Here is a 12880-nt window from a genome sequence, read left to right on the forward strand (position 1 = left end):
GATGTTGTTCGTCATGATCTCAAGGCATCCGAATCCTCAAATTGTTCAGGAGTGAATTCAAGTCAGGACAGCAGATCTTTTCCGGAGAGAAGCTGATGTGTTGCGAAGGCTTTGAAGAGGCAATATATTCGGGTAATCGAATTTGATGCGTACACTAGAGGTCCCGAAAAGACTCAATCAGAGGGAAAGACTCGCCTTTCCAACCCCTAGCAGATGTTACAACTGCTTTGGGCTAAGGTCGGAACCTTATGGTGGTCTTCAAAAGAGAAGAAGGGATAGCGGGAAGGCCAATGGCTATCCTAGGCTTCTCCACGAATGTGGGTTATCAAATAGGTAAAAACGAATCGACTCAGGATTTCATGCCAAGGGTTTGCACGCCGGAAGAAAGGAAGCATGCGAGGTTTCCCCCTAATCAGCTGGTGGGTAGAGACCAACTAATACCGCCCTGTTCTTCGGGCACAGGACACTGAATACCGCTCCTTTTCCATATGCGGATAGCTCTGTCTACCTAGCCTACGATGCACTATTGCAAATTCATTTGCGTGAGAAATTGAGTTTGAATCCTGCGCAAGACGCTTGTGACTCTAGGCGCGCCATGACCCAAGTTCCAGAGTCACAAGGGCACAGGCCAACGCCTGGCCACATGCTACTACGGGGTCAAACACAGTCCCACTTAGCTTCAATACAAAGGCTTTCCAATACAGCGCAATACGCTGGGCGCTTTGGGGTAACGTGGTCGAGAAATTGGCTTAGTAAACGTTGATGGTGCTTCTTAAGACATTACTTAAAGCCCAACGTATATTTGCCGCGAAACACTCCTCGACTTTCTATTGAAAATGCCGACTACCATTTTGCCCTCTTCTGCTGCCGCCTTTACGCCCCGAGCGCGGCCCATAGTAGTGCTGGATAAAAGAATCCCCTGGTTGATAGAGATTCTGAAGCAAGTGAGGCAGCCTCAGCAACCTTTGAACAGTCTCAAACAGCAAACCTGCTTTCTCATTGAGAAACTGGAATCGGAAAGCGCAATATGGTCCTTGTCCTCGGTGATGTTGGAGAACACACTTGAGATGATTCACATCGAAGCATATGTCCTGTATGTTGACATGGTCTCACAGAACGAGATGGCCTTTAAGTTGACCGAAGAGACGATCGATGCCCTCACAAAACTCCATGAAGAATTTCAAACACTTGATGCAGCTAAATACAGCTTGAACTGGCCACAGAAGCAAGCTCAGTTGGTCAAATTACACGACGAGTTTGTCGAAGCCATCAACAAGTTCGTTTACCGGACTAACGTCAAAGCTCTAGAGAGGCTAGAGGAAGACGGCTCGGGAGAGCTACTAGAAGGTTGCAGCTTCGATGTTGAAAAAATTATTCTCAACCTTTTGGTGCCATTGAGACCTCCCCCGCTTGTGGTGCATTTCTTGTACCCAGTAGTTCCTTGCCTCTATGGAACTGAACAAGATCTACAAAGAAATGTCCACCTATTTGAGGAAGATCAGTGGTATGCCGAAAGTTTGCCAATATCTTCCGTTGATAACTCGTTTGGCACTGGCGCACCCGTCTCAGCGGTTGAACCAGTGTATCATGCGCCATTGTATAACTCAGTTACGGCAGCAAACGCGGATTCTTTTGGTGGAAGCTTTTTTCCTTTTTTTGAGTCTTGAGCGGAAAGATATCCCTGTTGCTTGCGTATTCTGGATGGTCGTGTCCGTAGCTGTTATATAGTTTCGAATCGAACGACTCTCTAACGAGGAGCGAACACGGAGCAGACAGGCTGATGAGACTGGTGGGGACAATGGATTTGGCATGCTTTGTTCAGAGACATCGGAGGTGAAAGAAGAGGGAATTATCGGGTTGGTCCTTCGTGGTCGGTACCTTCAGTATATATTTCAAAATTAGCAGCTTCTTGCTATGAATGGTATGCGTTACAAACACTACAATGCCTGTGGGTTGACAGTCGTGTTTCAATGAAAGCAACCAAAAAGGCTGCTATTGCGGCATGCCTTGCTAGTGCAAATAAGCACATGCGAAGCAAGATTATATTTGCTTAGAGTATATCGAGTTATGTTTTGGGTTCTCCATCCATAGCATCGCCGCGGTAGAAGCCAGGATAGACAGTAACGGAAAGAGGACAGCCTTCGATGAATTGACGGGCTAGCTTTGATGCACGGCATATTAGCAATAGAACCTGGTGGATGCTGCGCTTTCAAAAGCTGACTCACTGTACCGAGCTCTGATTCATGTATATCCGATAGACCTAAAATAGGTAACGGCAGCACGCCAGGCATCTTTGAGCAGAGTCTTCTATCCCATGGGTATTGACACAATTTGGTCTTCTTTTTCTCGGCAGTTTTACCGAGTTGCAAAGCGCATTTTCAATATCGGGAAAATCCACTCCGAGATCGTGACACCCCAATTACCTGCCTCTTCGGTCTGTCGGATTGTATGTTTCGTTCATCAGTTGGTCTCCGTGGGTAGGTCTCCGTGGGTAGGCGGCTTAGGCGGCGTTGATTTGGCACCAGGTGATTTTACAGAGGGCCAGAACTCAGGACTAATATTGGGATCAGGAATTGTGGGACGTAGGATACGTGGAGGAGCGGTATTGGGATCGTGGGTTGTTGTGATGATGGCATCGAGCAATGCCTTGAGCCATATCGGAACAGTGACTGTTTGACAAGCAAGCAGGGGCGCTTTCGGAATGGATAATCTAGTAAAGAGTTTAGCCAGCCGGCAAAGAGAGTGTTGTACAGGGGAAGAGCTATTTTGAAGCTGTCCACGCGGCTTATATCATAAATTTTGTGTGACTCAATGGAAGACAGTGGGCTGAGGGCAGTTTGTTCTGACCACGGATAGGATTAACCGAAGGTATCGGTACAGGTTCCAAAACGTTAATAGGAACTGTTGTTCAAGTAACTCATTAATCATCTGACGGACCTGTTGTTTTGCAATGGACATACCAGGATACAAGGGTCTTTTGGCGCAACTCAAGCCATGTAGTGCCAAAAAGAAAATGAAGTCTGTTTTCACAGGAAGATTCGGAATGCTATCCTGTACGAAGACGTGCGATTGGAAGAGTCTATCACCTCTAGACCAGCTCCACCCTCACCTGAGTTTCCATTCATTGTTCAAATAGAATCTGGCTCCATTGGGTTGCATGCCCATGATACTCCAGGTGTAGCCAGATGTGGGTTGGGTTTCGAAAGTCGCTTCGGTCGGTGGGAATCGCTTCGGTGGTCGGAGGTGAAAGGAAGAGCCTCGCCAACATTCCAGCTTCTGAACGATGGTTGTAGCCAGGAGGTTGAACTGAATGTGTAAGCGTGCCCTGACCCCTGGTCGTGATCTGTCTTTCTTGGGAGGGAAAAAGAATGAGCATGATGAAGTAAGTTACCAGATACAATCACAACAGCAAGTTCACAGGCGTAGCATACCGAGAAGAACATAGCTTTCGCAGAGGAAAAAGCAAGCAGAGACAGAACTCACAGCGCCGCAAAGTAACGCTTAATTTACCGGCGGATGAGCCGATTGTAGGTCAGAATCTGCCTTCTTTCTCGGGCCAGTCGCGGCCAGCATATCCGGCCTTCCGATGGTATAAATGGTACTGACGCGTCCAGGCAGGAATTTCCAGGCTATCCCATTTCATGGATGACTGTGGCCCAGATTCAGTCTAGTCCAAGCGGAGCGGGTCAGATTCCACGCTTTTCCTCGCTCCAGTCTTCTTACTCGCCCACGATTCAGTTTGAGCTGAGCTTGATCTGACTTTCAATCCGCGTTCGAATCATCTGGAAGAGCATTGGGATATCGAATCTTATCCGCTGCCCAAAGGTGTCCTACTTGCGAATATGGTGCTACGACGTTCCACCCGAGAGACGAGAATGATGCCATTCCAATTCCAAAGCAAGGATCCTGTGGTCATTTTTACAGCAGATAATCACGGTATTCATCCTTCTCTTATCCTCTCCGGATTCCTTGCTCCAGAAAATATAGCGCTAACCTTCCCTCGACCAGCAAAGCCCCGAAACGCCAACCAATTCCGGTGTCACCCCACAGACTGCTTTGCACAGTGCCAGAGTGTGACTAGATCTTGAATAAATCATTTTCCATTATCCTACTGCCAGGCCGGGCAAAAATCTCAATATGAAGTTCTATGAAGATTCTCACAACGTTGAAGATCATAACCATGGACCCAGCGTTCTGTGCGGGCACGTAGGAGAGAGAAATATTCTCTGTGTTCCAGGCATATATCACGTAATTAAGAGAACAGGCAAGTAACGGTATAGAGGGATATGCAACAGATGAAGCTTTCAAAGCACACTAGACATTCCGGCAAGATGCGTAGAGATCTGTTACTCAGAGCAGGAGATAATAGGCATAGCAGGACATGCGCACATTTTAAGATACAGATTAGGGCGGACCCCAGGGGAGACAATTTAGTCTGATCTTGGTCAGATAGGATAGCCGGAGGTACCGAGACAGAATCGAAATCCGTGGTATAAAACTTCTATTTGTCCAAATAGCAAGTCAAATGATGTGATCCACCCGCAAGTTGGTCCTTGTTGGCTATTCCAGCATACTAAGGCCTTTTCGCTGCTGAAGCCACCTCAGTGTCAAGGAGAATTAGGTTATTATTTTACCTCGAGGATTGGTTTCACAGGAAAATGAGCAATGCTACCCTGTGCAAAGACGGTGTTAAACACGAGCGCCGGTCTCTCCTCAAACCGGCTCTACCCCCTGGCTGATAGCACGTCACTAGTGGAGGTAATTTATACGATAAATTCCATTGCTGTTTTCTAGTCAAGGGGTCCGAGATAACCGACAATTACGTGGTCTGAACCTTCGCTTCGCGTATGCTGTTGGATCCGCCTGCCGAGGGTTCTCACTGGCTACTTCGGGCTTGAGTAGGTAGCTGTTTTCAGCGTAATAAATGATGCAGGAAACTTACGGCATACTTTGTATTTACCAGTGGTCAAAGTTATTTAAAGTGGACTTGTCCGTCCACTTCCCTTTTCTGCACCAACCCAAGGAATAAATCAAATTACAGTTTCTTTGCTTATTTTCAGAAGAATTTCTCAGTATGAACCAAGCCACAGTCCAAAGTTCTCATGATGATGGTAATGATGATGTTCGACCGACCGTTACATCCTATCAGGAACCGCGAGGGTTACTTACGGAGTCTACGGTAGGTTTTAACACTACTTTTTCAATTATTTCGACTGACTTGAATTTTTTAACCAGTGTACTTCGTCTGCAGTAGGAGAAAACGACCATAGAAACATGAGGGGTACAACCGCCGTTCCCGTCGTCTCTGATTTTGCAGGCACGGTTTTGATGCAGCAGCTAATCGGATATACAGCTACACACCACTCTAGCAACGCCACCAAAATTGATGATAGCTCGCAAGTGATTAACGGTAGCGTTTACGAAGACAGAAGAATCGGTTCAGTCGTCGTCGAAAAGCACAGCCTCGAGGGTGGTTCCGTAACACGCAACAGCAAATTCGCCAACGGAAATATGGACCCAAAAAGCTTTATGGAATTCTTCTGCAATCACAGCTGAGACAAATTGTGCTAGCTGGGGTTTTGGTGAACGGGTTCGGAGGGCAGTGTTTTACGGACCTTTTCCTGTTTGACAATTCAGATAGAGATAGGTAGCAATTGTTCAATGCTTGCAAGTGAAATTTTCTAACCCATAACAATTTACTGAGTTTAGTCCTGTGATATATTCGGTCCTATCTCAAATTTTAATATTCTTTTGCACAGTATGTGTTTGTTTTTCATCTACGCTGACCACTCGTCGAAGAAGATAAGTAGTCTCTTTTGTGCTGTAGTAAAAACAAAAAACAGGACAAACAAATGTTTATAACTGCATTCCTTCCTAATACTTCTACGTATCAAAATTATTATTCTGCTGTTCAATTTTTTGTGAAATTGATCTGTAATGAGCCATATACCTGGTCGTTCCGCGCTTTGCTCGAAGAGGCTTCATGTCACATTGGAATGTTCAATGCGCCTGTTTCGGGAATGCAGTGTTCTCATGTAGGCCTGTTTCTTGTCAGCTGATGCTTAAAAAAGTGCAGAGCTGGTGGGCACCCACGTAGCATCGTATCGGTCTTACAAACGTTCCGAATATAGAAAGTCCATGATAAAGTCTTTTGGTCCGTTTTACTAATATTAATGTCTCTGCAGGCGGTGTAGAACGCTCTAAGCGGCACATAGCTGTCTTCTCCATAGAAAAGATGGAAGAGAACCGCTTTGATCTCTTTGAGGTGTTAGTGAGTGTAAATATCATGTTTCATGCGCACATACCGGGGCCACGCAACTTGCTAGCAGACGTGTATCGGACGCTCTCCGGCCACCAGCTTGGTCTCTCTACATTTAGCGAACCTTTCGCATTCCTCATAATAGCTACCCACTTGTAAAGAAGGTCTCGACACATTCTAGCGTGGAGGCTATTGAAGCTAGCTTCATAGAGCTCTTTCAGAGTGCGACGAGAAGGTTGGGAGAGTCGTGTTCGGCGAACGAGCGCCAATATGGCCTGCTCTGCTACAACGACATGCTCCTTCTTGGCGTTGCTGGGTATCTCTAAAGACATGATATCAGTATTGCTTCTGAGAATGCCTGGTCTACCATACCACTTCCACGTTTTCTGTCTTCTATGAGCTCTGCAGTATTTGACTTTGAAACTGCGGCACTTTCGTCGTAATTTGCCGCAGCCAAGGGATTGCTTGAAATTGGATCGAGATTTGAAAGAAATTCCGGAATAAATTGTGAGAAATTAGCTTGAATTGTAACCGGTGTTTCATCAAGTCCAATTGTTGCTCCTGCTATCGAGAATGCCCTTCGCTTTGTTAATAAGGAGCAAAAGCTTTGGAGAATTCAGACCCACACGCAGTTGATACTAGTGATACCGTGGTTAACGGGGTATCTCGGCGCTGGATTGAGGACATACTCGTTTTGGAAAATTACCCTCGGCCATCCAACGGTCGGGTTTTCACTTAAGCATTTGGCAACACAGGGCTCCATTAGCAGTGCATGAACTTCTCGGGATTTCCAATTAAGTTTTTGCTTTGTTAATTCCACAATGGCGCGGCGTTCGGGATACCATCTGTTTATAAGCGGGATTCAACACAAGGTAATCAGGGTCACCTACATCCATAATCCGTTGACATAACTGAACTGCTGCCACTCGATACAGAAAGTAAAGCCATCCAAATCTGCCCGGGGTCCACAACATGTCGGGTTTGCATCGATAATCGGATAGACTGTATCGTCATTCTTATCAAGCTGGTCCACGGGGCAGGGGTTTTCCTCATTCCTCGTGGAGGGAGCGCTAGATGAATTTTCATGCGCGTCTCCCGTCGTTTCGGCATTGAAGGGGGCTTGCGTTAATGATAATTTGGTTTGGCATGATAAAAGTGGGTTGACACTTGTGTGTTGCTCACAACCAGAGACCAAATGCAAGGGTGACAACTGGTAATCCGAAGCCGAGGTGATAGGAACAGTCTGATGTTGATGATATTGACCTTGAGCTCTGTGAGCAATGGTGGGTTAGCGGCTGTGAAAGAGGGCTGTAGAGGATGAGTGGATGAGACTTTACTCATTTCTCCCGTTTATACTTGCCTGTCTCTTGAATTCAAAATCTGCGAGCCCTCACTATGCGTGTGCAAGCCCCCGCGACAATACTTCCCGTTCATATCGTCGACATTCATGAAGTTTCGCTCAGTCTTGACCAAGCTATCTGCAATAGAACCACTATCACCATATTCTGATGCCAGGCACGTCTGAGAATGGTGGGTCTGGACTTTGTGGGCCTCGAGGCTTCTGTCAGGTTCTAAACTGAAATGCTCCTTTCGATTCACCCACAGCATCGAGGGATTGCAATTCGCACCTGCTCGGGAGCATTGCAGGCAAGGATATTCTCCTGATACTCTAGAACTGCACTTTCTTTTTCTTTTCCTGCAAAGGCTGCACGCTCTCACAGAACATCCTAAAAGAGTCAGAACTTCCTTGGACCATTTCACTTGGAGCTTTCGAACCAGATTTTTTTGCTTTGTTGTCAGGTATATGTATTTCTCGAGATTTCGCCTTCGCACCAACTGAGGTCGCACTGTTTCCATCGTCTGCCAACTGATATCCATAGTTGGGAATGGAGATGTGCATATGGTGAGCATAATTCTGATAATGCGGTCCCAAGGTCTGCTGCTCATAAGGCTGACCATATTGTCCAGCTAAAAGTGCGCTGTCAAAAGGCGGACGAATTGGGCGGTAGTCTGGGGGGTTCGTGGCTTTTGGAATGTTGGGATTAGGAATATTTGACGAGGTTCCTGAATTTTTCGCGAGTATCAATCTCTGTAAACATCGCTTCTAGAAACTCCATGGCATAATGTGAAGGCAAAGCCTACCGGATTTGGGAAAAACAGCGCTTTGGTATAGATGATGTTGCGTCTCAGGTCGGTACCCATTTACATATTCATCGGACAGGAACCCATTGCCATTGGCATTGAAATCAGGTGCCTTGCTATTTGGCAGGATTTGGGGATAATATGTCGGAGGGAAATCCATGGCCAACGGAGCATGAATCTTGATCTTTTTTCCTCAACACACTGAAGGCCGCAGCTCAACGGGCGAGAGGGAGTGGGGAGGGGGGTCCAAAAAGGTTGTATCAGAGAAACAGAAAATGAGGTCCTGAGGACATTATAGAATATATGGATTTGAGGTCACGTGGACGATTAATGCGCAGGCTCCATTGAACAATTCACTCCTGGTGCAGCCAAATATCAGGATTGTATACAGCGCTTAGATGAGAAAAGATGTGATGTGCGGTTACATGAACTAACCCATCGTGGAAATGATGCAGTTGGCCTAGCCTTCTGCAGAGAAGGGCCATGTGAGCGCAAGGGAGGAGGTGGCTTTGTGGCGGATCCTCATTTCATACCAGTGTTCCAAGCATTACAAGCGACCTCAAGATTAATCTGCCTGTTTGTCCTTTCCCACCATTTGCCTCAGAATTTAATTCGATGTATTATGCTGTATTGAAACTTTGTGTAATTACAGAGGTGATACCTAGGAACAGCGCTAGGGGAGCTTTGCCCAACATGGTTGGTCGGATGAACTAGTCGAAGAAGTGAGCCCCAAAACGCTAGGTTTGCGGCAAGGTGATTCTTGTAGCCCAGATCTTTGCCTATACTGATTTAGATCCATTATCGTGGCCTCAAAAGCGCGAACAAGGGGTTTCGGTCTGCTCATGGGCCCTTCGGAGTCTGCATGTTGACCAAAGGATTGGCTAATTCTTATCGAGAATTATGAACTTACAGGTATCCGTGTTAACAATTCCCAATTTTCATATAAATTGGGAGCTCACAGTATAATAATATAAGTCAGTGCCATCTCGATTTCGTTACCATTGGAATGTCTCATCTCTTTAGTCACCTGCCTGTCCTCAAGAATTCTCCCTGAATTGGCCGTGTCTGACTGCACCCTATATTGGACCATGATGGATGTCAGTCAAGCCTCTCTCGTCTGTCATCTTTCTCGTGAAGCTAACATGTCCCTTGCCTACAGCAACCTCACGCTTTTAACAAGCTTGCAGCCATCTCTGTGGTAGCTACGTACTGCGAAGCTTCTCGATTGAAGTTTGAGAAGTTGGATAAAGATGCGTCGCTTCCAATGCAGTTCCGTTATGAAGTTCCATTGCAAATTCCAGCCTTCCCAGAAAGACTACAGCATATCGTCGATGACATTGCTGAATGGCAGATAGTACTATTGTCCCTACTGAGATGGGAATATGATCCAACTCCCTTTTTCGGCGTCTCGCAATTTCTTCTTCCTTTCTTTGAATTGCACGAACTCAAGCAAGAATATATCTGCCAGAGGATCTGGGAAATGCATATTCGTCAGCCTATGGCAGCATGCGAACTCCTAAAGTTTCGTTCCGCCCTTTTGGGTCTTTGGGCCCGTTTCAAGTCCGCTGGATTGGAGCTAGAAACAGATCGTACCTAAATAGCACTTCATTCAATTTGGGTATCTTCAATAAACTCTTGCTCCATTTCAGCGACTTCCACAGAATGCAAAAGAAACAATACTCCATAATAAGACAAGCTTTTGAGAATTTTAGTGTCGCACATCCCATTTTTACCCTGGAAATTAGCAAAATTGCCACTGATAAGTCATGCCTCTCAGAAGCTCACTTTTAAGACGACATTTTTGTGGGCTTTTAAGCGTAAGAGGTGGCTTGTTTGCAGCGCAACGGCTTTTTCAACCAGTATTCCAGTCGTTTAGGGCGGCAATCAGAAAATCTGGTGTGTACTGCTACCAAGCCAAATCGGTAATAGTCGAAGGGTTTCACTACTGGCGCAGGTTCCTGGGAACTAGATTACGAAGCTATGACGATCCTCGCGTCAATGCTCGGCAGGGCTCAGCGACCCATACGAAGCCCCACAAATCTGGGTTTACAGAAATATGATCGTTCTGGCGCTATTTTTTGTTTCTGATCTAGACTTGTGACTACTGGCGCTACTGTAGCGCTGACAGGGGTGTCTGGTCTCGTCACGGTCCATTGACAGATGTCCAATTGACCCAAGGATTGGGTTCCACCCGAGTGGTATAAAGCTGTGCTACAAGTCTTCAGATGACATACATATCAATCTTTTCTAAGTGATTGTCGACTATAAAATTTTGCTTCTCCAGACTAAACTTTTCCTGCTATGACAGTAGAGCAGTCCTTAGAGGTAAGGTTACGACCCATATTCACGACCAGTCGCTAAACCCTTGAAGCATACATCGATGGAGTCCGCGCACATCACGTTGAAAGCCCTTCATGGACTGTTCTTGAGCAAAATGAAGCTGCCAAGCAAATCAGTGATGCTCCATTTGGAATCTGAGGCATCTAGTCTCATCAATGTTTGCCAAGCCCTCGCAAAGAGCCCTGGCGAGAGGACTCTCCAGGCTTTGGCCCAAAACCGGCTACTGGAACTTTACACGAAGGAACTTGTCGTACAATTTACAGAGAGTGCTCAAACGATGCTGTCGCTCCTCGCTTGGCACTTTGACCCGGAGCATGCATCAATTTCTAGTGAGCTTCTCCAGTTTTTAGCTGAGCCCTCCGAGCAACTGCATTCAGTTTGCACAAAAGTCTACCTACATTACAACTCTATTTACCACACTGAAGTGTTTGAGGACTTCAAGGAGAAGCTTTGCCGCCTTTTGACTCGACTACCACTCGTTGTACGAAATGGCCTTGAAAATCTTTCTATGGGGGGTTTAACATTCTGTTGTGGTTATGAATTCTCTTCGGGCGCGCACTGTTTCCTTTAGAATAATTTTATTGTGACTGGGAGGGGAGATTTGAGAGTATCTAATAATCAACCGTCTTTTGCTTTCTGCTTATATTTGTCGTGAACCTTGGTTAACATCCTATCTTGCCGTCCACATCCACTTTCCAAGACACTCTTCGGCAAACTCTTCATCAATACAGTACAAGTAATGATTACCATTTTACTGGCATGAGATACGCTTACATAGTGCTCTACGTAGAAACGCCCTACATATTCTCTTTTCAGCGCATATCGCGAAATAATATAACTTGGGCTGATGCAAGATGCTGCAAACTATTTCTTGGGGGTTGACCCAAAAGCATTCAGATGCGGTTCAGCCCCTTGGACCTAGTGAAAGCTGTGAAAGATCATATTGGATCTACCAGAGGCGATAATTAATCATGGGGTCTCTTCCAATTCAGTGCTTTCTTCTTCGCTTGTTTCTGGTAATAGCTCTGAGTTTACCTTTTCCTCTTTGCCCTGATGCACCGAAGCATTCGGTGCTAAATAGTGAAGGGATAATTAAAGAATACAATTGTTGCTCGAGTTTCAAACCAAATTCTCAATAAGATATATGTTTTCCAAAGGCCTCAGCTAGTCGCTAGTAATAGCGTCTCTTAAGATGTTTCTTCGGGTGCTGTACCAAAGCTAAGAGCTACATTAGACCCAATAGCGTCGGACGGACACAGCAATGCTCTTACAATTTTTCCTGAAAGACATAACCAATCTTTAGATACTCGAGGAACGACGGTGGTCCCTTTCGTGAGTTCCCATCCAGCGGGTCCACCACTTTGTCACGTTTCATGGCTCGCAAGTAGGATGGGAAGAATGTCCCATCGACAGTCGACATCAAATTCGTATGTGTTTGATCACCTTTCTGTCGACAGTGAACTCCAAATTCGGTCATGTTATTAAAGTACTCAAAATCTTTGTCCACACATTGAGGGCAGACAAATTTCATCCCTGACGCCACTGCAATTTTCAAAAGTAATTGCATCCTCGATACAACTGGATGCGGAGGCGACAAAACTGGATGCGAAGGCTTCAACAGTCTGTGCTGAACAAAGAATCTTATTTCGCATGCAGCTGCTCGACTAGAGGGCACGACGAACTTGTCGTTCTCATCTTCTCTCCCAATGAGTCTTCTGTAGCTATAGTCGAAGTCTGACTGTCTCTCTGCCATGAGCCCTTCATGGATCTCGTTCTTCTCCCTCTTGAGATGGTTTGTCAATACATTGAAACGGGAATAAGCTTTGAGACAACCAGGGCAGACGTAATGCTTGTTTGCCTTTTGAAAAAGGCAGATGATAACAGCAACCTTTTTTTCGTCTTCCGCCATTGCAATAGCAGAAAACAAGAATGCACCGATGAGGCTCGGGAAAAGAAATAAAGGATAGTACAGACTTAAGAAGCCGTACCATTCGCTTTGGCTGAGAGTAAAGATCATATCTCCCGCTCATATTCGGGGATTGCGCTGGCATTAAATACCTGATAAAATAGTCCGTACGCATGCGGGCTGTCACTGCAGATGGCCCTAAGGCTCCATTCTGCAGCCGCAGTGAGGTCACG

The 12880-nt window shown here is 45.9% G+C and overlaps 4 protein-coding genes across 4 annotated transcripts; 3 read left to right on the top strand and 1 right to left on the bottom strand.

The window, feature by feature from the left end:
• Positions 1-836: 836 nt before the first annotated feature.
• N7511_004342 (uncharacterized protein) lies at positions 837-1667 on the top strand (the record flags this gene model as incomplete). Its single annotated transcript, XM_057126767.1, has 1 exon — positions 837-1667. The coding sequence occupies one exon, from the start codon at positions 837-839 to the stop codon at positions 1665-1667; it is 831 nt and encodes a 276-aa protein (XP_056985657.1).
• Positions 1668-5074: 3407 nt separating this feature from the next.
• On the top strand, positions 5075-5556 carry N7511_004343 (uncharacterized protein; the record flags this gene model as incomplete). The annotated part of the gene is made up of 2 exons (XM_057126768.1): positions 5075-5179; positions 5236-5556. 2 exons carry the CDS (start codon positions 5075-5077, stop codon positions 5554-5556), a joined length of 426 nt encoding a protein of 141 aa, XP_056985658.1.
• A 444-nt stretch (positions 5557-6000) lies between these two features.
• N7511_004344 (uncharacterized protein) lies at positions 6001-6591 on the bottom strand (the record flags this gene model as incomplete). Its single annotated transcript, XM_057126769.1, has 3 exons — positions 6001-6041; positions 6115-6258; positions 6306-6591. The coding sequence occupies 3 exons, from the start codon at positions 6589-6591 to the stop codon at positions 6001-6003; spliced, it is 471 nt and encodes a 156-aa protein (XP_056985659.1).
• Positions 6592-10781: 4190 nt separating this feature from the next.
• N7511_004345 (uncharacterized protein) lies at positions 10782-11312 on the top strand (the record flags this gene model as incomplete). The annotated part of the gene is made up of 1 exon (XM_057126770.1): positions 10782-11312. One exon carries the CDS (start codon positions 10782-10784, stop codon positions 11310-11312), a length of 531 nt encoding a protein of 176 aa, XP_056985660.1.
• Positions 11313-12880: the final 1568 nt, after the last annotated feature.

This window comes from Penicillium nucicola (assembly GCF_028828085.1).
Source record: "Penicillium nucicola strain IBT 29836 chromosome Unknown utg000003l, whole genome shotgun sequence".
In the NCBI taxonomy this organism is placed as follows: domain Eukaryota; kingdom Fungi; phylum Ascomycota; class Eurotiomycetes; order Eurotiales; family Aspergillaceae; genus Penicillium; species Penicillium nucicola.